General features: G+C 43.0%; 1 protein-coding gene across 2 annotated transcripts in view; it reads left to right on the top strand.

The window, feature by feature from the left end:
- The first annotated feature begins 2391 nt into the window (after positions 1–2391).
- The window catches only part of rmdn2 (regulator of microtubule dynamics 2), a 37962-nt gene continuing 12564 nt past the window's right edge, over positions 2392–27789 (top strand). The window contains exons 1-5 of one of the 2 annotated variants that reach the window (XM_075474959.1): positions 2392–2457; positions 3246–3701; positions 18262–18439; positions 18528–18630; positions 20125–20185. In XM_075474959.1, the coding sequence (XP_075331074.1) occupies positions 3268–3701; positions 18262–18439; positions 18528–18630; positions 20125–20185 (776 nt within the window). In that variant the 5' untranslated portion in view covers positions 2392–2457; positions 3246–3267. The other variant, XM_075474950.1, reaches the window with a different exon arrangement.

Raw genomic sequence — 27789 nt, forward strand, 5'->3', positions numbered from 1 at the left:
GTAATGGGCTTGTGTCTGTGTACAAAAGCAAATCTGTGGCTGCTTTTATATCTCCCTCTATAGCATGAGAGCTCAGGCACAAGTGTGGTGGGCGGATAAAACAAGATTGTTGACAATATCAACTCATCTGCTGGCTTTGACCCGATGGGAACAAGGCCATGGCTGGTTGCGCCTCCCTTATCGGGACATCAGCGTCTACAGGGCCAGCCCAGAGCCGCGGCTCGGGCCTTTTTTTTTTATTTTCTTTTTTTCTTAACGCCGCCATGCCTCTGGGTTTCAGGTGGGCTTTTTGTTCTCTTTTCAAGCAGAATGCAGGCTGTGGGCTGAGGAACAATACCGCGTTCAGAGAGCAGGGGAGAAACTGCACGTAGCGATCCCCACATCATTATGCAAGGGAACTCCCTGTCACCTCTGTTTCCCAGCCTCCATACCTCTTTCTAGGCTGAATTCAACATCTATTTAGAGAATACACGTGCACCTGCCAAATCAAATAAACAGAGCCTTCCCAGAAAGAGGCCATTTAGGTGAAAAATGAACTCCTCAGCTCATCAAGGCCATTGTTGTTGTTTGTTTTCCTTTTTCTCCTCTGGTGGAAGGTTTCCTAACCACTTCTCTTTAAGTGCAGATGGAGTAGGTGAAAATAAGAAAGCGTGTTTGACAAAATGCGAAAGTCAACATAATGAGCGACAAAGTAATTAAACGCGATTAAAAATGAGCAAAATAAAAAGATGAATGGAATGAAAAAAGAAGCAAAAGTAGTCAAAGATAGTGAATTTAAGTTTGTTTTTCAAAGAAAGTCCCACTGGGTGATATTTTAGATAGTGATGTAATTTCCGCATTTGGCAGCAGTAAGTATAATTATCAGGAATTAAGTTAATTAAGCGCAGAAGACAGGGGAGATGGGAGACTTCCAGTCACAGTATGAGTTTTTAAGAGAACTATATTGGACGTACTCTGTTTTAGCAAAACTCTGCAGACAACGTTTGTGCAGTGTTAGAATCATAATTGAATGTTTATGCATGTATGCACATTTTTCATCTATTTATATTTAAAGAGAAAGAACAAAAAAAAACATAAAAACCCCAAATCTCTACCAATTGTGCCTTGTTTGTGGGGTAAGATGTGTGTTGCTCTCCCTAATGTCAAACACCACTGGAATCAACCTTAGTCAGGACAGCTCCGTGCTCATTGAATACAGGTCCAAGGTTGATGTGATAAAGCAAGTGTTTTGTAACTATTTAGATCCTGTTGCACATTCTCACCAAGTTCACTGCAGGGACACGCTCACGAGAGAAGCATATCGGACGGGTGAGTTGCTGTTTCAGCTTCTGGGAATATTATCACTGAAGTTTGCTGCAGTTGCTGCAGTTTATTATTGTTTTTACATTGTTCTTATGTTTTATGCCTCATATTTCGTGTTGTTACTCATGTACAGCACTTTGTTTCAGCCACGGCTGTTTTAAAGGGCTTTATAAATAAAGTTGAGTTGAGTTGAGTTGAGTTGAGTTATCGTTAGCTCTGCACCCACAGTTTATAGCTGCTGTTGTGGTGAACTTTGATCACTTTGTGATACTCACACAGAGTGCAGTGGAAGAGAACCATGTATTGCTGGAAAACAATTAAAGGGGGGTAGTTTAAAAGCTAAAAGATAATATTATTCAGATTTCTAAAAAAAAATCAAGGTAAAAAGTAATTACCAATGTCAGTAAAACATTTGAATACAGCTCACTATATTTAGTGTTAACAGGTAAAAAATAAAAATGGCTTCAAAGTTTGAGCTATAGCCTATCTCATACACTTAAAAGTAAACTTTAAAAATCTAAAAGATATCTAAATATGTGTCAGACTGAGCCAAAAGAAATGCAAGGGATTTGATGGACTGTAAAGTGTATTATTAGCTATTACTTTTATAGCTAAAACAGATTGTAATTTAGTTGCTATTAAGTCTGGGCCTACAAGAATATAGCTGAGGTCAATATTGTATTATTGTGTCTTAGTGGTTGACCTTTATAAAGCATTTGATAAGAATGTACGTGTCTTGACCAAAAGAAGCTGAGAGACATGTTCTCATGAATGACAAAGAGCAGTTAAGGCGACTCCACCTGACTGAAATGTATTTTCCTTGTGGCTGACTTCCATCAGTTTGGACGAAGGGAAAGGGGGACGTGAGGGGGAGGGCACCCAGTAAAAACATGTAGATTCAACGCAGAATCCGCGTTGAAGAAATTAGGGCATGAGTTTAAAACCATAATTGGATCGAACTAGCTTACGCGTTTAACTATATTTTAGCTTTAAGACTTCATTTGAGTTTGAGTGTGAATAACTTTATCGTAATGTTGACGCCGGTGGTGAGCGGAACGTTTCCGCGTAACGCCTGAGTCCGCACGGAATGTTTTGAAAGTTGTACCAGAGGGCTGTCAAGACAACAGAAGACCTGTCTGACTGCTTACCTGTACAGTAAGGCTCCGTATAACGTGAACTCTCCGTTCTTGCAAGTGAAAGTCAATGTTTGTTGTGTATTGTGTATTAAGGGAGACAGTTGAATCTCTTTTCAGCGAGTTGCCTTGGCGACACTTTGTGCTAGCAAAACGTTTGACTTTGTCATTGCCTGCTTATTAACACAGTTAGCCTGTTTATGACACAGTGATATACCGCAGTTTGAGCGTAACATAAGGCATCACTTACACGGTGGCAGACTTTTTCATTTTTCTATGTGTTCGGGCTTGTAAGAGCTCCTGTTTGGATGTTGGCTTACGCGCACCTCTTGGTGATTAAGTGATTATCCAATTATCTAAGCTAGCTGGCCAGCCATATAAGCATAGTACCGTGTACACAGCAGACTTCGTATAATGACAGGCACTTAAAAGGAGAGGCTCTCTCTGGGCAGTGTTTGATTTCGTGTTTTCTCAAGCAGCAACGGATTGGAGATGTTATGCCTACCATAAAGTCTGCAGTATCAATATCACAATGTAGTATATTACTATTACTCAGTAATTATGAAAAAAGGACAAAGAGGTGTTATGTTCAGCACACCATCTTTATATCGTCTTTGTAAGTGATTAAGTCATAATTTATCTGTAACTTATTATCAGTTCATGTCTAGTCGGGTTTACCAGTTGGTTGAACATAAGATAATCCCCTTTTCTTTCTGTCATATCTCTCTGTTCAGTTTCCTTGCTGTTACTTTTCCCTGCAATTGCTTTTAAAATGTTTAGAAAGTCAATAACAAAACTTGTGTTTTTCAGGAATTATCAACAGGCCTGCAGGATGGCCCAGGCAGACAGCAAGGTGCTGATTCTGGGAGCGTTAGCTGGAGTGGCTGGTATTGGCTTGGCTGTGGCGTGTTACCAGGGTTTTAAGTCCAAGCGAAGAAGCTCGTGCCCTGGACTCTACCTTAACCGCAGCTATGAACAGGGGTCTGGCATCATGTTGTTGGATGGTCCCGGTGTGCCCAGGGGTCAGGCCGAGGTGCTGGAGCGCCTTGAGGCCCTGCTCCAGTGTGTGTCAGAGCTAAAGGATGAGATGAAGGCGTTAAAGAATGCTCTGCCAACACTGCAGGACCAGGTAAGGGAGGAACTGAAGGGACATCGAAGCAGCCCTCTACACAGGACCACACCAACAAGAAGGAAAAGGCCTGCAGGCACCGTCCCCATCGCCGGAGCTGAGGGCCGGAGCTCAGAGGAAGCTGAGAGTGAGGGAGGGTGAGTACTAAAATAGTAATAACAATCATAATAATTAATTTATCTTAAAGAAGAAAATATTAAGAATATTTAGAAGTGAGGAGACTCAATATTCTGTTTAATCAAAGATAAGATATTTTTCAAAAATGTACAGGACACTCCACAAGTTTTGGATTGACCCATGACCTCAGGGTGCCCGGAGCTGAACATGTGGGGTTTTGGAAAGCTTTACAGTGGAAATTGTTATTTGGAAGGGCTCTGTTGAAAAGAGACCAAGTTCATCGACTGACGCTTGAAATTCCAAAGTTTAGCTTCAGCATGTTGGAAAGAACAACTGTCATTTGTGCTGAGAAAATCTCTCAGTAAATTAAGGGCAGAAAAGGGCAGTTGTGTGTCAGTGCGGTGGCTGTGACGCCAACACACTGAATTTGCACTCTGCCACTGGTCAGCTCTTTCCATCTTGTTGCCTTTCACATTTCTCTATTTGTTTTTTTTTTTTTATCAGATGGCAAAACAAGTTTGAAACTGGGACTGGAGAGTGGCCTGTAAAGATTAGATGTAGGGATACCCGATACAGGATCGGTATCGGTGCATCCCTAATTAGATCCCTAATAGACTCATATGGCAATCATTGATTTTTCAGATGACAACGCGCTAAAAGAGCGTCAGTCTTCATCACACGTTGTACATGTCGTGGACATTAAGGCCCACTTTTCAAAGGAGACGGCGGATGTGAGACTGGAAGCTCAATGTATTAAGTTGGCCACAAGGTTTAATACAGTCCTCATACATGACCTTGGTTACCGTGGTTTCAGGCAGCACATGATACGATAAGGCCAACTGGAGCTTCTTGTACAATGTCTATCAGAGGAGAGATGTCGAAGTCAGCAAACACTCACGAACTGTTGAACTAAATGCTTATTTTCCACCGATCACACACTGTGATGTGGAAACACTTAAAAAGGGTATCGTCATGACAGCAGATTTTCACTGCATGGTTACCTTGCCCCCACCCACATTTTCTGTTGGAGAGAGTTTTTATCCTTACTGCTTTCTGCGAGTCGCTTTCTGCTCGCTCTCCACTTTCGTGGACAAGGACACAGATACTCATATCAACACAATACGGCGCCTTGTCTGCTACTCCGTCATGTAAAGAAAACACAGCCATTTCCACGGCATAAATTCCGCATCGTTCGCTACCTCCTGCGCTCTCTGGACAGCCGTTCCCACGGCGATTGCACTTCACAGGCGGTGAAAAAGCAACATGACGAACTCATCAAGAAATGGTCCATAAGGCCTCGCACCTTCTATATAATCACAATATTGACTGACACCAAATTATTTACAACGTTATACGTGTATTATTAGCACATTATCAATAGTTTTTTTGTTCAATTCAATTCATTTTTATTTATATAGCGCCAAATACAACAAATGTCATCTCAAGGCACTTAGATAGTAAGTCCAATTCAAGCCAATTGGAATTCAATTAATTAATAATAATCATAATTCATAAAATAATCCAATTCGTTCATATAGAGCCAATTCAAAAACAATTTCCTAGCTAAGAAAACCAACAGATTGCACTGAAAACTTTTTGTTTTTCGGTCCAATCTCCCGGCCTGAGCGTGCCTGAGGCGACTGTGGAGAGAAACGACTCCCTTTTAACAGGAAGAAACCTCTGGCAGAACCAGACTCAGGAAGGGTGGCCATCCGCCTCGACCAGCTGGGGTTTGAGAAGACAGAAAGGGGGGGAGGGCCGCAGCGGCGGCGGCACTGTAACACCATTCAAAGGATATCTGTTGGAACAGGGAAACACGAGTTAATGACCACAATAACCCTAACCCGGACACGGAAAGGATTGACAGATTGATAGCTCTTTCTCGTGCTTGTTTGACTGTTCAGGGGAATCCATCCAACAGGAATCTGTTCTTGCAGGACGGCGTGTCCAAGTTCTTCTCTATGAGCTCCACGACCATCTCATCACTGACCAGCTTGCCAGAGTCCATCGTCTCCTTCAGCTTCTTGCCGAGCTCGGAGCCCGAGTTCCACGTCATTTGTCTGTTCCATTATTTTGAATGACAATAAGGTGAAAAAGTTGGAACTATTTCTAACTATTGATTATTTCACACCATGTGTGAATGGTGAAAATAAGCTGCCGTAGCTCGGGAGGGAGGGCAGTTGTCTACCAATTGGATGGTCTGTAATTTGATTCCCGGCCTTCCCGGACCAAATGTTGAAGCGTCGTTGGGAAGACAGTGAACCCCACGTTGCCTCCGATGCGTGTGTGAATGTGTGTGATGTAGAACTTTGTGGACTAAGAGGTGCTGAATGAATGTGTGTGTGAATGGGGGAACGTGGCTTGTGGTGTAAAATCGCTTTGAGTGGTCTACTAGGCTAGAAAAGCTCAATAGAAGTACAGTCCTTTTACCATTTTTTTGGTTTACTGTGAACCTCGACCTCTGACTTATTTGGATTACATTTGTTGAATAGATACAAATTTTCTGGTCACTGTGAAGGCAGTGCTTGTAGCAATTTGGACTCAGAGTCATTGTTACACACTTTGTCCAGCAGATTCCACTGTCTGCAACACTTTGCAGCTGTTTACGAGTGCGACAGCTCAGCCTATTAGGTTTAAAGGGCCTTTAGAATAGCTGCGAATAGGACATCCTTTGGCACTCGTCTTTACTACAGTCCGATTTAAAACCTTTTCTGCATTTACGTGAGCAATGCCAATAAGTTCATAATAATAATTATTCAGCTAATCTAGTCTAATGACGAGGGCTTCAGGCACTTCATTTCAACAAATTCCGCTAATCTTTTAATGAAAATAATTCAGATTTGCAAAAGACAAGAAAAATAAACAACAGGTTAACGTCTGAGCAGGTGGTGAAGGATGAATTGATTCCAGTTAGATTTATTTCCACATTTACAACCTTACCAGGTGATCTTACCCTGTAATTAAAATGGTTTTGTCCCTCCTGCTTTACCTGTTAAACTTGCTGGCTGGTTTTTACAGACTAAATTACAGTTTGACAGTGTGCACATTTGCCCGAGGTGCTGCAGAGAGCATGCAGCCTCATCCAAGTACTGTCAAGCACCCTGAACCGCCATGAACTCACACGAGCCTGAGAAAACATAAACAACAGATGGGTTTCTTTTGAATGGGCTTCCATGTAAAGGCTGGTCTTAGAAAAACAAAATATCAAGAGTTAAATGGCGATGATTAGTCCAAGGCTTTAATGTTTTTCTTGGACATGACTGGATATGTGCTTAACAGCCAAACTCAAGGTTGTAAACAGACCCAGACAACAAGTAATAGGCTGGATTTTGTTAGTGGATGTTTCAGCCACACACAGATCTCTGCCAGGATCTAGATAGACATTTTGTCTGTCTTTCAACGTCTTACGCTAGACTGACCTCTGCCTCATTTGTATGAAAAGTGCCAAGAAGGCATCGTGAGACTGGGTGCAACTGCAGTGCCATCCTAACCGTGTAGTTTAAGTGTGCACTGGGCTTAAGGAGAGAATGAAATTACTTCTTCCCAGCCCCGCTAATGGAGAGGATTAACCAGCTGCCTGGGAGCAGTGTTTTTTTTTCACAACTTCTAAGATACAGTTGCTTGCAAAAGTATTCACCCCCCTTGGCATTTTTCCTCCTCCTTCTTCTTCTTTTTTTCCCACTGTGTTACAACTTGTAACGTGAATGGATTTATTTTAAGGGAAACTTAATGTTAAAAAAAAAAGTATTCAAATTGATGAAATGAAAAAATAAATAAATAAATGGTGCATGCCCCCCCCAAAAGCACTACTTTCAGAGCTTTTCTAACAAGAATTGACTTGTGTTTAGCGCCATCCATCGTTTACTCCATTCAGACCAGTGGCCCAGTCAAACACTATCCTACAGCATGTGCTGTAGATATTTTTTTTATGACTTCTTTCGTCCTCATTTAGTCCAGTTATCTAAATATTCTAAGGACACCCTGCACACCATGTCAGGTTTTAATTTGATAGCTCTTTGGGAATCACCTCATTTGTGCAAAAAATGTCATAAAATCTAAAGAAGGATCAAATTATTTGCCATTGGGACAGGCTGCTAATAACAAAGTACCTAAATATACAATTTAAAGTTGCAATCTTTGCTAAGTGGTCTGTTATGTGTCGACACAACACTGGTTAATCTTGAGTTATCTCTCTTTTTATGCTTTAAGAAACAAACAAAAAAAACCCACATTCCTCTGACATGGGTCAGCTATAAGAACTAAACAGAAAATTAGTAAAAAAAACAGCGAATATCTATATGAACTTTGAAATCGTTGCTAAAGATTGCTTTAAAAGATAACAAGACTGGTGGCTCCTTTGAAGCAAGATGTAAGAAATGAGCTTTGCCTAGCGCATGGGATAATTCACATGCATGGAAAAATAAACCCCTCTTTGTTGTTTGGAAACCATGAATTCCCAACTGATTTCAGCACAGTTTAAATGGCTTGCCAGCAGTAACTGTCACTTGACCTGTTTCATGTCAGGAGTTGCACATAAGCATGAAGTGTCCAATAGTTTCTTCGTCATGTACGCTTCTTAGCAGAGGAAGTGAAAAGGTTCATAGACGGTTAACGGCATCGTGTCGCACGGGCCCTTACTCATGATGAATAAGCATTTAAGGTCAGTCCGCCTTTACTCGTGTTACCATTACCCACCTCACTGGCAGGAGGAGCAGATGGAGGAGTAATGTAACACTGCCCTCTAGGAGGTATGGTTCGCAGGTTTTGAGTGACACTCGTCGGCCGCATCAAATACTCTTAATTACAGTTGGGGTTATTATCCCTTAAAAGAAATCATATCACGGACACACCTCCCATAATTAAAGAGCCTTTGCTGCCGGTCTGTTATTTGTAAGAGCAGTGGGTGTGTGTGTGGGTGTGGGGTGTGGGGGTTAGTAGAAATGGTACAGTGAAGAAATTTAAGTGCCCGGGGGAGGGTGTAGTGTTCCTCTCAGAGAAGCCAGTTAACGTCCCTAATCCTCGCATACTCTTAAAGGGCTCTTTGTGTCTGCTCAGCTGGTTTGGAAGTGTTTTAAACGCAAAATCTCTACACAATATCACCACAGGGGTCTAGATATTAAGCGTTGGGTTAAAGTCAGGTTCAGAGGTTGTTGAAATCCAAAGCCGTAAGATTAGCAAGATCAGCATGTTTGTTGCTCGGTAGGCTTGCAAACACAGCTCGTCAATGTGTTGAAGGTTGCGTACTTTCAGTTCGAAGCAAATGCAGCAACTGAGATCGGAGGAGAGCGGTAACAGATATCCAGCAGGGGGCGTCGGGCAGGTGTGAACTGGGCCTGCTGCAGAGCATGATGGGAGGGCTTCATGGACAGACAGACGCATGATTTTATACCCTCCACCTCTGGAAGGGATTACTCGTGCACATTTAATGATTTCCAAAATTTGCGTTTGAATGTTTTTGTTGCTGCAAAATTACAATTACTAGGTTAACAAAACGATTGACATTATTATTTTTAATCATTGAACTTTGTCCTGTGTGTTTACAAAGGTATTTTACAGCTGCACCCCCACCCCCATCTCTATGATTGATAGCAACATGACTCCTGTTGCCATCCCTCCGCTACAACATCTGTGTCTAACTATAGAGGAGGTTGGAGCTGAGCTCAGGAGACTTAAGTCACTGTGCTGGTCAACTAGCAGTTCCTCTTCAGAGGCTTTTCAATATGAGCTTTCAGATGGAAAAAGTCCCGGTGCTGTGAAAAACTTCTTGTCTCATATCAAATTAGGGCAACCGGTGGAGCTGAATGACCACAGACCGGTGGCTTTGACATCTCATATCATGAAGACCTTGGAGGGACTCCTTCTTTGTTGCATGAGATTGCAGGTTGCTGAGGCTCTTGACCCCCTCCAGTTTGCCTACCAGAAACACATAGGAGTGGAAGTCGCGATTCTGTACATGTTGCATCGGGCATATGCTTATCTGGATGTGCCTGGTTCATATGTGAGAGTCATGTTCTTTGACTTCTCCAGTGTCTTCAACACCATACGACCTCCCATACTGAAAGACAAGCTTCTAGGTATGGGTGTGGCCCCCTCCCTGACATTGTGGATTATAGACTATTTGTTTGCCAGACCACAGTGTGTCAGGATGGGGAGATGTGTTTCTGGAACATTGGAATGCAGTACTGGGGCTCCGCAGGGTACTGTTTTGGCTCCTTTTTTTTTCACCCTGTACACAGTCTGCATTGATGGAGAGGAGGTAGAGACTGTTCAGACCTGCAAATACCTGGGGTGGTGCTGGATTAGGGCTGAACGATATGGACAAAAATGCCAGATATCTCAATATCGATACGATACGATATGACTACGGGTTCGGTGAAAACCAAGCATTTTTCAGAAAAATAAAAACATCATAAAACAAAAGAGTGCAGTTTTATTGATTAATTTTCGCCAAGCACGACCTGCACAACACCTCGCTCTGGTCGACATCATCCTTTCTAAATCCAAAATACCTCCAAATAATGGAGGATGATTTATGTTTTGGCACAAAATTAGATTCTGCACTGCCACCGGCCGAATTATCTTCCGCACTCATGTCACTTTTCTTTCGTTTCTTTCGTTTTTATTTCGCCGTGAATTCCCCGTGAATGTGTGTGGCTGTGTGCGTCTCAGTCTACTTCTCCCTCACTCCCACCCTCCTATGTTTGTCATTGGTTGGCTTCAGCTGTCGATCCACAGCAAGCGTGAAATAAGCTTTGTGGTTGGCTGGCGGTGGGGTGCGTTCAAGCGCAATCTTAAAAGTAATGTTTATGGTGACTGCCGGAGCTGTATATTAAGCAGGGCGAGCGCGGGGGAAATATATCGTTTATATCGTTGCTTTTTCGAAATTACTTTCTTGAATGTTCATATCTCGATATAGATACGATAACGATATATCGTTCAGCCCCATGCTGGATAATAAAATGGAGTGGTCTGCTAACATAGAAGCCGTGTACAGGAGGGGCCAGAACCGACTCTTCTTCCTGAGACGGCTCGGGTCCTTCAGCGCTGCGGGGCTGAGAGGTTCAGGAGGTCATAAGGCTTTTTAACAGTGACTGCGGACATGTTCTTATCAAATTTATTTATTATTTATTATTTATTATTTATTATTGTTGTTGAACAGTCATTGTAAATATTGAATTTTTTTTTAGCTACTTGACTAATTTGAACTTCCCCCATTGGGGGATGAATAAAGTATTTTTCTATTTCTATTTCTATATTTCAAGTGTGACCAGTGTTGGCAAGGCAGTCTAGTACAGTGTAGCAACCAACAGAACAGTTAGCGTGACATAATGGCATGATTGAGCAGGGCAGCGTTGATAAAAAAGCGGTTCAGGGTTGAAAGTCTCAGCTGTTAACTCACATTCATTCCTCATGTGTCACAGAGACTTCCTCAAAGCTACCTTTCTGCGGGTAAGGAGACCCATCAATCACACTGTCTGTGTGCCAAGCTGTCAGAGGCCTCATTTAAAGGTGTCTTGTAGGAACTTGTAATTCCTTGAACAGTTTCCACTGAGTTTATTTAGATCACGTCGCTGTAGCTCAAGGACATGACCACTTCTTTTTGTTGTTTTTTTTTCCTTTTCCAGGAAAAGCATTTGTGACATTGGATTGTTGTTGATTTAAGCAGATTTAAGCAGAGTTTTGTTTGGTGAGAGGCAAACCTGATCCACACACAGAAATGTTTAGAGACGGAAAAAGGAGCTCATTGTCTGCTTTGTGATTAAAAGCTTTAGTCGTACTTCCATGTGACGTCATGTAGGTTTTGCTCCACACCTGTCGGTCCTCAAGACATTTTCTGCTATATCCGCAGATTTATTCTTCAATGGAGGGCTCTTAGCCAAACAAACACATTTATTAATTGTGTTTTAGCAGTACTGCGTATGCTGTGAATTGAGATCTGACACGTTCGGCAGTTTGATGTGTCCTCAGTCTCCCTGGCCCGCCGTCTGAACTGTGTCTGTGGAGCTTGACCACCCACACCTGCCATTCCTTTTTGCTTTTTGATGGCTTTGATGAAAAAAAGAAAGTGTTCCCTATTCTTTATTTCTAGGATTTTGAAGGGAATATAAATGTTACTAGTTAAATTTCTGAAAAATCCAGTTCCTCTCTGGGTTGTTGCAGCAGGTGAGGTTATAACATAAGAGTGTCCATGGTAGTCCATTTGCCTTTGTGACAGATTACTTCTGTCACAATGTCAATGGAGACACGTGCCATTTTTTCACAATTTCCTGTTGTTTAAAAGGAATGCCGATGGCTCATTTTGGTCAAAATATCACAGAAGGAGAGTACCACAGCTCCCTTGTCCAGCACGAGTTTACAGCTCCGTTTATACCAACCGGTTTTAGAAGGATCGAGTGAACCGCCTCTCTGACATTCGATTACATTTGAAGAATTGCACGTTCATGTCGGATTTGCTCAAATCCCATTGTTATTTCCTCTGCCGTGTAAAGGTTGGATAAACCCTGGCCTTCACTGTCGGTCCTTTCTTCTGTGCTTTCTTTAAGTTTGTCCAACATCAAGCGCTGTTGCTTACACGGATGACGTGTCGGATATGTTTACGCATTTATTTTGGAAATGGCAGCTTGCTTACTGATGGAAGTTGCTTACTGATGACGCATTGGATAATAATTGTTTCAATAGAATGTCCACCCTCCAATCAGGAGTCCTCCTCAGAATCTAAAACATTCTAAAGCAGCTATATATCTACTGACAAAAATTTGCTTGAGTGTAAGAGTTTTGACTGATACTTTTAGACATAGCTGCACGTTCTGAGTTCTGAGTTTTTGAGTTGTTAATTACCTCAGACATACTGATTAACTCTCAAGCACAAAAAAAGTGATTTGCTTTATAATATGCCCCTTTAAAAGCCCCCTGCTTAATATTGTGAAGGTACCCTCACTTACTCCCAAAGCCGCCCCTACCCATCAGGACATGAACACAGAACCTCTGTTGTGTCTGACACTGGGGTGTTTTTTGGGGGGGATTGGGGTGTGAGCCCCGCTTTCAGGGTTTCGCCTGTTGCCACGGCGAGGGAGAGAGGATCTACAGCAATGTCGAGGGGGGGGGGACGTACTTTTCAAAGTTTTCTTCACATGAATGCCAGGACGAGCTGAGAGATCTTTTGTCTCCTGTCGGTTTTTGTTTTTTTTAGGTTGTCTCCTAACCCAAAAAGTTTGAACTAAAAATCTTTTGTGCGTTTCTCTAAACGTTAAAAGTCCTCAAAATACTGTTAAAAAAAAAAAAATGCTGTATACTCAGGCGCTTTTGAATCTCATCCTCTGGAAGTGAACACATCTGTTTAAACAAACCTGTTACCTTTTTGGCAAAAACCACAAGTGAAAGTAAGTTGTACACAATTGCGTGTACTCCCCAGTTTCCATGCTTGCTATTTTAAGAACAGACACTTGCCACAGAAGTTCTATTTATAGTTGTATAGTAGAGATGAGACTGGCATGCCGGCATCAACACACGTGATGAATTAACTGTCATCATCACTAACTTGTACTGTCATCTTAAGTCTGTGGGAAAAGAAAGAAAGGTTCTTTTTTCAGCCAATTTTTCCAGACGTAGTGAGAAAGCCATTGATGCTGTCAGCTCGGTGGTTCAGCAGTATGGAAAGTGGGCGTAAACGCTGTCCCCTGTTGAGCCTGAGGACGGATACAGGATAAACACGTGGACTCTCCTCAGTCAGCTGGGCATTGTTGAAAGGCAGGCTTTCATTGATCTTGTCTCCAGACACTAGATAAGCCTGACTGCATGTTCCAGGGCCCAGAGAGGTTGGACTGGTGACTCACTTTTGTTTTGAAGGGGGTAACCGCGGAGACGGCCATTGCTAAGCTCTTTTGAGAGATCCTTTTTTTTTTTTTTTTTTGCCCCTTGGGATCTCTTCGCTAAATGGCTGATCTCCCCCCTAGTGAGTACAAAGCTGTAAGCTTTCCAGTCCTTAACTTGACACAGTATGAAGTGCTGCAAAAAGGCTCTTTCAGCCGTGTGGATGTGCGGCACTGTTTCATGTTACAGAGATTTAACCGCATTTATTTAAATACTCCAGAATAGTTATTATATGAAAGAAAATTTTGGAAAAAAAAGCTAAATTAAACACTGATGGTAGAGTAAGATCTCTTTTTTGTTATTTCTTTCGAGAAGTCTAAGCTAAACATATTTTGGAATTAAAGATATATTCAGAGGTTTTAACTTCCAAACCATTGAATTCTGCGTGTGCGTTCGCAGCTTCTTTGTCCTCATATTTAAATTTTCTGGTCACGGCTGAGCCGCAGCGGGCCCTGCTGCTATATTTTGTGCCCAGTCAGTGTTGAAACTCTAACGGCAGTTTTCAGGCATGTTCTTTCCCGAGCTGTTCACGAACAATTGCGACGATAAGAAGGGTTTCTGCACCAGCACATATATACGTTACATGATCGCACTTAGTGATACAAATAGGTCATTTGCTTCTTTTTTCTGTCAACTCAAGTGATTCATGAGCCGTGGAATGGCGTGACAGGAATGTGCTGATCACTCAGTGCTGCGCTGCCTGTCCCCGACAGCACATAGTAAATAACTAAAGGGAGGGAGGGGAAGCGGGCTGTTGAATGAGTTAAAGGATGAATGAATCTGGGGCTGAATGAATGACACAAGTCCAGTAATGTGACACTGTTGTCATGTTGAAATATAAGACTTTCTGCATTTGCTGCAAGGGGGGGTATATTGGCCAATAGATTGCTTGAACCTTGCTTTCAGGTTTTAGGGTTCACTCAGGGGTTGCTTGAGCGAAGGCTTTGGCAGTCTATGGTGTAAACAGACAGAGATTAAAGTAAGGAAAGTGCTAATTCTGTCTTCTCTTAAGCTCCCAGTGGTCCTCGTACCAGACTTAAAACATATGGAGATAGGGCCTTCTGTTCAACTGCCCCTACCCTATGGAACAATCTGCCACTTCACATCCGTTCTGCCCCATCTCTACTACAGTTAAAAAATAATCTAAAAACACATCTCTTCTCTATGTCACCCATCCGGCTCTACCCTGCTTTTCTTTTGTTAAGCGACCTTGGGTACCTTGAAAGGCGCTATATAAGTCCAAGTTATTATTATTATTATTATTTACCCGGAAAATGTCTTAAACAGGCTTTTTTTTAAATTTCTTTTGAATTGAGAGTGGGACTCAGCTTTCAGTGTTTTGGTCCATCTGTCGGTGCTTTTTTCCATGAGATGATCTCACACGGCCGGACTTGACTCGACACATTGTTGCTATTTATTTTTTTCATCTGAAAACATTTATTGGTATTTATAACTAGAAATAAAGGCCCATTTTACAGCTGTGAATCAAATTGCTGCCGTACCACTCGTCCCTCACACGCATCCCCACTCGTGCTGATGATTAGGGCTTGTTCTGCAGCCTCAGGAGCTGGACACCTTGCAGTCGTCGAGTCGCCCATGACCTCCTCTGTATGCCAAAGTACTGTAGTTAAATTTGAGGCCGTGTGTCTGACAGCTAAAGCTTGGCTGAGATGACATAGGTGGACCAGAATCAGAAAGTAAAGGCTCTAGCATGGTTGCCGCGTCCGCTCGCGCGAGCGGTGTTGATGACGTCAGGAGTTCGTGCCCGCCATTGGACCCTATATAGTGGTGCAAGTCGTTGCGCGCCAGTAGTTGAAATTTTCTCCGTCACAGAGGTGGCGCTGCTACGTTCAGGTTACCACTACTCTACAACCACGAAAGTGGAGAAGAAAACAATGCCGCTGTCAAGAGCAGGAATACTGTAATAATGATACTGCTGCAGTTTTCGGATCATTTTAATTTTTTAATTCAGTTAAAAGAGGTGAAGGTTTGAAACCCCCGGCATCAACAGAGTCTCTGCCCTCTTCTTTGCCTTCACGTATCTGTCCCGTAGCTTCTTCCACACATTCTTACAGAACTCTCCCTCTTTCCCCAAAGTTCTGCCCATCTCTGTGAACCAGTTTTGGGAGTTTACGTGCTCCCTGTGCTGTTTCACTGCAGTTTCGTACAGCTGCCTGTACAAACGCACCTCCTCACTGAGCCTGGTCTCACAACAGTCCATCCGGTTCGTTGTGCTCGGCGCCGCCAAGTAACAAAAATCGACTGGTGCACGACAACGCGCTGCGCCGTCTTTTCAAGGGAAGCGCCATGCCTGATACGTCATTTTGACGTCACGGTGCGACACCGCCGTGACAGACGCGGCAACCATGCTACCGCCTTAAGACCCTCAAGTACCTCAAGTTATTTCTGCTCAAGGTGATTTTGCCACTTCTTGCATCTTGCTTAGTTTTTGTAAAATAAATAATGACACCTTAAAGGGACACTATGTAATATATTAAGTCATTTATTAGCTCAAATCAACATATTCATTCATAAATTAGTCCTCATTGGTGTAAAATTATATCTGTCAACAATCTCAATTATCCTCCTGAGTGAAGAAGCTCTATGCAGGCTACCATGTCCTTCCGGTCTATGAAAAACGACGAAGTGCAGAGAGGGACATAAAGCACTTCGAATCCCGTTTTCCCCATTTTGACGTCACGTTTGCACGCAGGTATAAACAGAGCCAGTCTATGCCATTAGACATTCTCTGGTATAAACCAGACTGAACGGCCTGCACTTTTGTTCGCAATGGAAGACCATAGTTATGCCACGCCACAGGAGAAGGGATCCTTGTCGCCAAAAAAGCGACGTGGCAACGTGAGCTTCTTGAATCTTGACACATACCTCCTGCCGTAGTTCAACACACATTTGAGGCGCTAGAGAGCAAATTCGTTCAACTTTGCAAAATAAAATTGCACCACTAGATGGGGGAAGAAATTACATAGTATCCCTTTAAAATATGTGTTGTTGTTCATCCGAGGTTGTAGGATGGCACGGGATCTAAAACCTTAAACTTAAAAAAAGATGTACTGTCTTTCTCAAATGACAGCGTAATGTCGCCCTCACGACCTGCCAAGCCTTTCTGGCAACTGGGCTGAGCTTCAGCCTCTCTGCAGACATCCTGAGCTGGATGAAGTGGGTAAAGAAAATGGACGGATGGATGTAGTTCATGCGGAAACACTGCAGCGGACTGCAGAACTGCGTGTGCAACAACAACGTCTCTGCAACCGACTTCTCTGAAGAGGGAAGTGAGACGATCCGTGTGCACCTTTTAGACTCACATTGGAACGTGATAAATTTCTATGGATATACCATCTAATTTGAGTGAATTATGAATCCAAAAGCACGCTTTAGGAATTAAGAGTGGCTGTTTTTTCGCTTTTATCTGGAGGTATGCTTTGAAACTTATTTTCTCAGGGCTGGTTGCAGATTCATCCGAAGCGTTGACCGCTCTATAGTGTCTCTGTGCGACTGCGGCTTGTCACGTTCGGCAGTGATGAAACGCCGCTGAACCCGCTCGCGTTGAGGGGGACACGATGGTGAGGTGGTGGGCGAAATAGAACACGAGTCGAGCCGGAAATTCACTCGACGATGGAAAGAAAGATAAAGAATCCGAGCCCTGAAGAGAAATCCTTTGTTGGTTAGTCATCCCTCACATCCATGACTATTTGTATAAAAAATGGAATAAAGCGGCTTTAATAGCAGATTTCATTTTGAGTGGATTTGATGTTAAAAGACAACAGAACATAGTGTCCCAAGAAGCAGATGAGAAATCCTTGATCACGGAGCAGCATTTAGTTTCTCCGCAGCTCAAATAATTCCCGTAATCACGGCGCTCGGGGTTGAACGTGTGTGTCGGGGGTGGAATTAGCAGGCAGCCCTCGGCACAAGGCACCTGTTTGGGCCCACAGTGTTTGCATCCTGTCTGTAGCCCGCTCTGACACATCCCCTCCAAACCATGGCTTATGGCTCAAAATATTCTCCTCACCGCCAATGACGCACACGCAGCTGCTGCCAACACTTAATAGAGGCTTTTAATATTTTTACATCACGTCTGTGCCTTTGATTTTTACCTATAACTTCATTGCAGCTATTTTTCTGCCCCTGCCTCTGAAGTGTTAGCTCTGGGCGTCAGAACATGCTTGCAGTGGTTGAAATGGCGCTGTAAAACCGCTAATGCGAGAGCTGCGTGCCTCACCTTGCTTAACAAGTCCCCCTGTGTTCCTGAAAACCCTTCAGGTGTCTTGACGTCAGGAAGTGAAATGTATAAACAATTAAGTGGCCCACTTGTGTAAACATACCAGCTGGCATTTGTGTGTGAGCAGGCTGTGAAGATTGATCCCTCATAATTGGCACCAGGCAGGGATCGGCTCGTAAAAATGCTTGTGATGACAAGATTGCTTTTGATTCTGATGGCTCTGAAAACCCGCTCAGCTGAGGTGTGTTTATCCCACTTTGCAAAAACGAGGTTTTACCGTAGAAAGCGCGGCCCGGCCTCCGTTATTCAGCAAAAACGTCCTGCATTTAGGCCGATTGTGGTTGCACATCTTTCTGATACGGGTTGTTAACAGCACGCACAGCCTTCTGATCCACATCTGCAGTGTTTGACACGTGCTGACAGCAAACTCGGCCTGAATATTTTCTTCTACCATCTGTGTATGCTTACAGGTACATCACTGCGCTGACAGACTCGGACGAAGAAGAGCTCAGCGATGCCGATCAGAGCAATGACGAGCAACCTGCAGACGAGCTATCGGTCCTACTCGAGAGGATCGACCGTTTGCATCATGGGTGCGAGTCTGACAAAAGGGAAAGTCTCAGCATCCTTTTGGAGAAAAGAGAAGAGGTGTGTAAGCGCTCAGGACATGGGTGCTTGTTTCTCTGCAGCTGAATGCTCGGTGGCGGGTCGTAACACTTTGGTGTGCTTTCCCCAGTTTGGCCATCATTCGGCATTTCTGTGGCGGCTAACCCGATGTTACTGTGACGTTCATGACATCAGCGCCACTCTGGAGGAGAAGAAAACCCACGCAGAAACGGGTAATTTACATAACCTCCTTTAGTTTCTTCATTTGCCAAGCATCTCGCCGTTGTTGTGAAAACAAAACTGGCACGCTGGCCACATTCCAAATTGGAGTTCAGGTGAGTCCATAACACCTGTATTTCTGGTTTGGTTTGCGGTTTCTAACTATACACACTGAAGTTGAACAGAGTTCAGACAAGACAAGGACTCTCTGTTTTGTCTTGGTTTAATTGTAGGAAACTGTGGATGATCCACTTGTTTATTTGTTTCTTGCAGGGGATCATAATAATCTTCAGGAGATGCGGATTTGTGCTGTCTGCATAACTGCGGGGGCGTGTTTTGTTGCTTTGTTTGATCTGAGCTCGTGGAAGCATGTGAATATTAAATAAAGGAGACCCCAGAATGGAACACTGGGGAACTCCACATTAAAAGATGAAAACATTTTTTATTTTTTTTAAAAGAGATAAAACCACTGCGGTGGACATCCACAGAGAAGAGAGCTTCTTTTCAGCTCATTTTCAGGGATAACATTAGTCTTTGGTCATATCTGAGCAACTGCATCTCAGATAAGATAACTCCTGTTAGTCACCCAACCTTAATTGTTTATCCACTCGGACCAGAAGAAGCTGCCGAGCAACGTCATATTAATTCCTGCAAGGTCAGACGCGTCATGGGAAAAAGTATTTTTTCATCATGCGCATCATGTGTTTTTGTAAAAGAACGCAAACCGCCTCAAGCTGTGCCGTTTTTTGTTAATTGAAAATGTCAATCGATACCTAGATGTTAACTGCAGTGCTAGGTGCTAATTTGGTGCGTGTTTTTGGCTCTCGGAGCAATCCAACAAGTCGCATCATTGAATTGATAAAAAACCAACTTTGTCGGGGCGGTCGGTGGCGTAGTGGGTTAAGCAGCCGCCCCATGTACAGAGGCCCCATTAATGGTCCATCAATATCGTGTTTGTTTTCAAATTCGTGACACCAAAACAGTTTTCCCTGTGACCTTCTTTGTCAACCACTGAGAGGTTTGTCATTGACCACAATGCTTTTTTTGTTTTTATTTCCATGAACAGAGGCTGTTGTGTGATTCTTGTGATGTTCAGACTGGATCGACCTGTTTCTCTGTGCCGTAATCCTTCCTCATCAGTGAGCCTCTAATCAAAGCTGCCCAGGTGCTTCCTACAAAGACGCTTTTGTCAGAAGCATTTTGACAGTGTCACAGATGTGGATATTTAAAGAACGGGGCATCATATGTAGCATTCATTTAGATATTAATAGAGTCAGTGGAATGAAAAAACATTCCACTGATGAACTACATTATGATTTTTATTGATGTGTGTGTCCTGTTGTGTTTAAATCAGTTAACGCAGCCCTTGATGTGACCAACCCGTATTCTGTCTCTGTCATGTGAACATGAATGGCCAGGGTGCAGTGTGTGTGTGTGTGTGTTGGGTTTGTATTTCAGTAAAGGATCCTTATCCACTATGTTTTTGTTTTCTTTATCTTTTCTCTTAGGTAAATACGTTGGCGAGGAGGCTGTGAGCTTGAATCCTGCTTGTGCTGAAAGTCATCAGTGGTGGGTTTTTTGCCTTTCCTTTCCTGCCTTTCACTTCGCCCTCTCTTCCTACCTTTTGCGTGTCAAACTTTAAAAGCCACGTTTTGTTTTTTTTGGCACCTGCAAAAATGTCAATCGATGGCGAATCTCTTGAACGCGGGTTTGATGGCACGAGACGCACGGTCGCTGGCTTTTTGGGTAAACGTGATGGGACAGAATAAAAAACACTAAAGCAGGTGCTTTCCCCCGGATGATCGAGGCTGGGAGGGGCTGAACCTTTGAGTGATGTCAAGTGATAGAGAAGCTGTTCCTTTGTGTTTCTTGGAATGATTCGACACTTTTTAACATTTCCTTGCAACCGTGTGTTGCAAGTTGACATTTAAAGGTTGTAAATAACTCTCGTTGACTGTCACAGTGATTTAAGAGGACTTTGCAGACACATGTCCTTCCCTGGCAAAATTAATGAAAGAAAATCAAAAGGACCGTTTCTTCTTGTGTACCACCCTAGTGGACCAAGGCCAAAATAAGCGGTACAGAGTGGGCCTTGTGGCAAGAAATCCAATCTGTATTTGTGCCGGTCCCAGTGCATACCTCATCTGAAACACTGCTCATGTCAAAACCTGACTGCTGATCATGCGCAGGATCCTCAGCTGGAATATAGAATTAAAGAATGCAAATCACCACCAATGAGATGACACAAATCACCCTTAATTCTCCTTGGTTTAGCTCAACTGCAGCAGTGGATTTGGAACTCATGAAATGATGAATACTCTGTGTTTGTTTGTACAAAATGAATAGTTTTCCCATTCTTTACTGTAGTTTCATATTCCATGTCTACATGCAAGTGAGGCTTCCTCAGGGAAAAACAGGCTAATTATCCATTAGCGAATGATTAGCATTCGCTCAGCACTCGAGACATCAAGTGAAACAGAAGGTTGTGTTTGTTTAGTTAATTAAGCGCAGCAGCTTTGAGAAGAAAAAAAAAAAGCTTAGTGCCTAATCCTGTATTCACTAATGGAATTTGTAAGATTCTTAAACCGAGTACAAAATGCTAAGTTGGATGGACAGGTCGAAGTAGGTAAAGCCACTTTTTGAGAGGGGAGGAGGCAAAGGATTGGGGACGGTGCCAGGCACCATTGCAAGGAAGTTTATGTCTGAGGTAACTGTTTACTTAGAGAACAGATGCCGTGAGAAAACTTGTCACTTGTATTTTTACGACCGCTGTCCCGCTCGTCACAGTTTGGAAAATGTTGTTTAGATGCGCTCCGTGTCACTTCCTGCTCTGCCACTGAAACTACTCATTGATTGAGTGAATTTTTTTCTACATTTCCACTGCCGTGCGTCCTTCAAATGAAATAAACAAAAGCAGGTAGGACACTGAGGCCAGACACACCTCTCTGCACCTTCACATCCCGTCTCATACCTACCTCATCATACTTCACTGTATTTCCTTTGCCTCCACAGTAAGAGGGGAAGTTTCACCCACTGACAAAAGATAAAACCAAAAGCGGCACATACTCCTTCTCCTTCATGGCTACTTTTAGATTTAGACATTTACGTGTCACAGAGATGTCTGTGAGTGACAGCTTGATAGTTTGGGCGAGGATAATCTGAACAAACCTGCATTGTTGTATTCTAGGGGGAGTATGCTTGTGAATACAATGTGTACCTGTGAAAGGTGACACTTCTCTGGCTGTGTCCTTCTGCAGGAGGGAAACAATCCGGAATAAATGTATCTCAATGTGCTGACGGAGCCTCTTTGAAGTTGCTGCATATTTTGTCTTATGTCCGTGGAGGAGTGTGCCGTTTGTTTTACAGCCATCTGTTGGGGGCGCCAGCATCAGAGCCGTGTGTCTCTAAGAAACCGAGCAAAGAGATAAAGAAAGGTGTCTCTGAAGCCTCTTAAGATGACTGTGCTCAGAAGAATGTACGAGCTGCCAAACGGCAGCAGTGCTTCTACCCCACATAGTAATAAAACAATGGTGTCCCTTCAGTCAAAGGCTTCTTCAGCTCCACTGCAACAAAGAATGGTACAGGAAGCCATTCCTGCCGACAGTAGTAATCCAACACAATGACAGTTCATGATGAGTGATGGCTATTTAATTTATACTGCAACAATATAACTTCAGTCCAACATACTCTTGTGGAAAAACACGATGGTAATCTTTTCTTTCTATTTCGAATCACAGGGGAATTATTCAGCCATTTTGGTAGTAATGCATTACTACCAGCTGTCGGTTAAATCAGATCAGCCCCATAGCGATATATAAGACATAATTTGATGTCTTGTATTTCAATGGCTATTTGGAAAATAGAAAATCATTGCCCATCCCTTGTCAGTATGCCTTTGGAAAGGAGTGCCTTTGTTAGAAATGAATGAAGAGGTTTAGCCCCAGATGGCTGGCACCACAGACATCTAGGGGCTCTTAGAGAAAGTTGTTTGGCACATGCATTTACAGTGAGAAGTGTTCCGAGTATCCATGCTATCTACTAGGTCACAACTAACTATTGTGAACCCGGCTTGACTAATAACACTGAAGTCCTCCCATCAAAAAGTGCATTATATTGCATTTGTACAGCATATATGTAAAAAAATGCCCGTATCCGGATCCTTTAAAGGTTCCGTGTTTTACATAATGAGAAATCCATGCCTTTTTTCTTTATTAAGCAGATCTGGGTGCAAAATACAGTGAAAGTAACAGAAATACTCAGTCCACAGAGGAATGCACGCGACCTGCACTCGTAGACTGTAACCTTCAGATTAAACGGGGAGCGGTCCGTGGCGTAGTGGGTTGAGCAGGTGCCCCATGTACAAGAGGCTATAGCCCTCGCTGCAGCAGGCCCCAGTTCGAGTCCTGCATCGGACTGCCCTTTGCTGCGTGTTGTTCCCCCTCTCTCTGCCCTCTGCTTCCTCTCAAATAAAGGCATAAAAAGCCCCCAAAAAATAATTAAACAGGGCTTCTGTGAGACACGTCTGTGTAACTGTTACAGATACACAGACGTGTCTCCAGCACGCACTGCCTGTGCTCTTTTTCTCTGAGGTTTCATGGCACCGGCAGGAAAGACACACAACCCATCCAGGTGTTGTTCAGCAGCAGTTCGGCTCCATTTAAAGCTACAGTTTGGCCCCCGTAACACACTGTTAACACATTGCAAGTCATCACTTTTAAATGACTTGTTTTCCGTGTGTGTGTGTGTTTTTTAAGGTGGTAAAAAAAAAAAAAAAAAAAGGGGGGCATTAGCCGATGATTGAGGAATGCCATTAGCTAATTTAACAACACAGTGTTATTCCTTTACTAGAAGCTGAAAGATTATCGAGCTCTGTCTGTTTGTTTTCATTAAACCACCATGATGCTCACGGCCTTAGGCTGATAGCTCATAATCTTGGCTTGCCTCACAATTCAGTTGGATTATGAATCACCTGTTAAAAATTCTTCTTTGCGAATGCACACGCCAAGAGATGGGACTCCTTTGAGATGAAGCACGTATTCAGCCTTTATTATAGCCGATCTCGATTTACTGACCCTGAGCATGGGGATCCTGATAAGCTGTACTAAGATGCTGGTTGTCACCTGGGTGAATCAATCATCAGCGCTGGTTCGAATGAATTAGACATTGTTTACTAAAAAGCCACCTCACATTGATCTGTGAATCATTCAAGAATGAATAAGGAATGAGCCACTGTTGTATTCGCACATAAAAGACATCTTAGCAAAGAAAGTGTTTTAAATAGTATTTTTAGGGACTTTGTTACTGGCCGGTCGCAGAGACGGGTGATTTATTCCCATTTTTTTTAGTTGCATCTACAAAAAAAGTGCCAAAAATAACCCCTTCAGTCAGAAAGTGATTTCCCAAAGAGCCATCAGCTGACAACTTGGCACATCTCAGCACGGTTTCCAGTGAATCCTTAAAATATGACTGAGGAAACTGGACAAACAGATGAGCAGATCTGCAGCAGACAATTAGTATCTGACAGTAATGACCTTAAGAAACCAGAAGAAACCCATCACAGACCCAACACAGGACCTGAGAGATGCATCTGAACCTTCGGCTTAGCCATCTACCGTTTACAGAAGCCTCATCAGAAATGGTCTCTGAGGTACTCCGCCTGTCCTATTATCAGCCCATTCCAAGCTCTTGGATGCGAAAGCTCAGAAACGCTTTGAGGGAATTTCCTCACATTTGCTTAGATACCGAATTTTGAAAGATCACCGTGAAACTGTGTTAATAGAACAGATCTATTCTGATGCCAAGTTGAAACAAGTTTTAGTGTCTTTGCAGCAATATCCACATTTAAGTTTCTGACTGTCATTGTCATTGTTCTATCAGAGTCATATGTATGTATTGAATATGAATGCATTAATGCCTGTAATTAAATTCCCTCAGTCCTCTCTACAGTAATACATCCATACAGACATTGAATGGAAACTGAAATTCGATTGGGTGGAGCATACAAGTAAGAGGCAATATGTCTAGTTCGAAGAGCACCACCTACATGGACACTGGAATTGCAGTCCATTTTTAGGGTTTCCTTGTGTGTCAGAGTAGAGACCTCCATATATCCCTTATCAGGTTTCAAGCTTCAAAGCTCTCCTGTACTGTATAGCTTATCTCTGACGCTACTCCCTGACTCGATGTCCAACATCAGGAATTAATGGATGACAATATGAGCTGATGTGTGGACCACACTGGGGTGTAGTAGAAGATGTGTTTTTGTTTTTGTATAGATGTGTGTGAGCGTATGCATAGTCTGGTTTTCATGGGAGGATTTTATGGCACCGAGCGTGAAGCTTGTTTGCATAATCTCAGCAGGCTGACGCCTGGGAGATGCGATTACATTCTTGTATTACAGGCTTTGTTTTTTTTTTCAATGATTCCGCAGTGCGAATTCAGCCCGTGTAAATCCCTGACTATAGGGCCCCACTGATGGTACAAAAGCTATGGATTAAGTAGGGAGACTGTGGCAGTGCCAGTCGGAGGAGCGGTGGGTATACAGGCACTTTAATTTTAAACAGTTGCCTCATTGTGACAGCGCTGTGCTCTGCTCTCAGTAGCCATGGAAAGCCTGCATGTGGGCATAACATTCAGACCTCGTTGTACTCTTGTCTCATCTCTGTGGGAACAGTTAACACTGAGCCACAAATCCCATCCCTTTTTACAAAAAAACAACTCTATATCAGCTTTGAATTTCCCCCATTGGGGGATGAATAAAGTATTTTTCTATTTCTATTTTTTATTCTCATTTTGTCATGTGCTAAGTGTGTCAGCTGGTTTCACCCCCCCCCCCCCCCCCCCCCCCCCCCCCCACACACACACACACACTGTCACACAGTTTGATTACTGTTTGTTTTTGCCCCGTATAGAAGGGGATTTTATTGAGCTGAGATAAGAGTTTCTAACTTTTCGCAATGAAGGACTCTGTCCTCTCCTCATCGTCCCCCGTCATCTTCTGCTGCTGCCCACCTTTCCCTCCCCCTCGATATTTCCCCTTTCTTGCCATCTCAAGGAGAGATAGTATTTCAACTCGAAGTTAAAAGGAATGAATAAACAAAAGCAGGTAGGCCCCTGAGGCCAGACACACCTCTCTGCACCTTCACATCCCGTCTCATACCTACCTCATCATACTTCACTGTACTTCCTTTGCCTCCACAGTAAGAGGGGAAGTTTCACCCACTGACAAAAGATAAAACCAAAAGCGGCACATACTCCTTCTCCTTCATGGCTACTTTTAGATTTAGACATTTACGTTTGGAAAAGAACTTTCAGACACAGTGACGACAAACCTTGGCATAATCGCAGCTGCTTACTTCCCCTCAGTCCAGGTTTTGAGATAACACCACTATATATTGGTCCAGCCTCGATCTTCTCGAACCCTGCTGCTCTTTGGCTCACATATTACTCACCAAACAAGGCCAGAATTGCTACATGCTACAAAAATATGCCTTGCATTCGCTTCTCTGTTGCGCAATTTCTTCTATAGCTCTCCCCTGGGCAATGCTTGATCTCGTGATTGCTATTTGTCTCTGGTATTTTGCTGGAGTTGGTCTCCTGATCACACTGCTGCTTAGATTTATTGCATTTAATCACATCAACATATTACAACATGTTCTAGAGAGAGGCAAATTCCTCCTCTTTTTTTTTGCACACAACCAGAGTCATATTGACTTTATTTTATTTAGTTTTATCTTTATTCAATTCTATTGTGTTTTTATTATTATGAGACACCAATCACAACAAATTTCATTGCCAGTACAGTGCACAGTGTTACATGGTACATGACAGCAAAGAATGTTGAATCTTAGAAATAGTTTGCGTAAAACCTCAAGGAAAATTTGGAGGTTAGATTAGATCACATTCGGACCTTTTAGATTCCCCAATCCAAATTCAGTCCATCTGTCCAATCCAGTTTCACTTATACAGTGGAAATTCGCAGCTATACTAATCTCAGGGCACATTCATGACAGACAAACCCAATAATTCCCTTTGAGCAAACACTTGGTGACGGTGGGGAAAAACAAACCTTTGATTTAAGCGAAAGTACCACCAACAGCACCGACACAACCAAGAGCGGCCCGTGCAGTTATTTCTGAGACTGCCCCCAAAGTGCAACAAAATGCAACAACATGTAAAAGTGTGTTTGCAGGAGTTGTGACAGACACCTCAGTGAAGGTATAACTGGGACCCCTGCGATTAAAAAAAAATGCGCCGGTGGGAATGACCAGCTCTGCAGGTGATGCAGAGGTGGCCACACTTTATTAGATACCTTCCTGCTGTCCCATATATGTTGTGAGCCTTCAGTCTTCATCCTAATTATGTTAAGATTTTTCTAATTACTTTTCATTATTCAGAACCATGGACAATACTCAATTCAATTAAAAATTTATTCATATAGCACATTAAAACAACCTCAGCTGACCAAAGTGTTTACAATAGCAACTGCATCACATATTAAGAGAGTCATCAATAAAATGGCAATAAGAATGACTTCATCACAGATAAAAATAAAATTTGAGATAAAATTAGCAATAAAATAACAATAACAGTAACAATAAAAGTAGCAAGCCAAGGTAAACTCCATTTCAGCTAGTAGAAGGCCAGGGAAAAGAGATGTTTTCAGTCTGGATTTGAACTGGCCTAAAGACTGAGAGGACCTGACAGACAATGGGAGGCTGTTCCACAGTCTGGGTGCTGCCACAGAGAAAGCTCCATCACCTCTCGTCTTTAGCCTGGCTTTGGGAACAGCCAACAGGAGCTGGTCAGCTGACCTCAATGCTCTGAGTGGAGTGTAGGGCTGCAGCAGCTCACTTAAAGATAGGGTAGGAGATCCTGGATTTTGAGTCCAGCGAAGCTGCATTTTGAAAATACACAGGTCAAAAGTCCCAACCCTTTTCTTCACTTTCCCCCGAAGGCACGCCTCTAGAGTACATGAACGGGCACGAGCACGAAGGTGCACGAGCGCTGTTCTGACAGCAAGCATCGATCGCTGCCGTATTTAGTATTTAGTATTTAGTATTTAGTTTATGCTAACTACACGTTTAATAATGCTAGGTGCTAGCCAAGCTGGCTCTAGTTTAGCTTCCTGCCAAGCTTCTGGGCGCGAGTAATTCGTTCACGGAGCAGGGTAC

Source organism: Odontesthes bonariensis, chromosome 2, assembly GCF_027942865.1.
Source record: "Odontesthes bonariensis isolate fOdoBon6 chromosome 2, fOdoBon6.hap1, whole genome shotgun sequence".
NCBI classification, from domain to species: Eukaryota; Metazoa; Chordata; class Actinopteri; order Atheriniformes; family Atherinopsidae; genus Odontesthes; species Odontesthes bonariensis.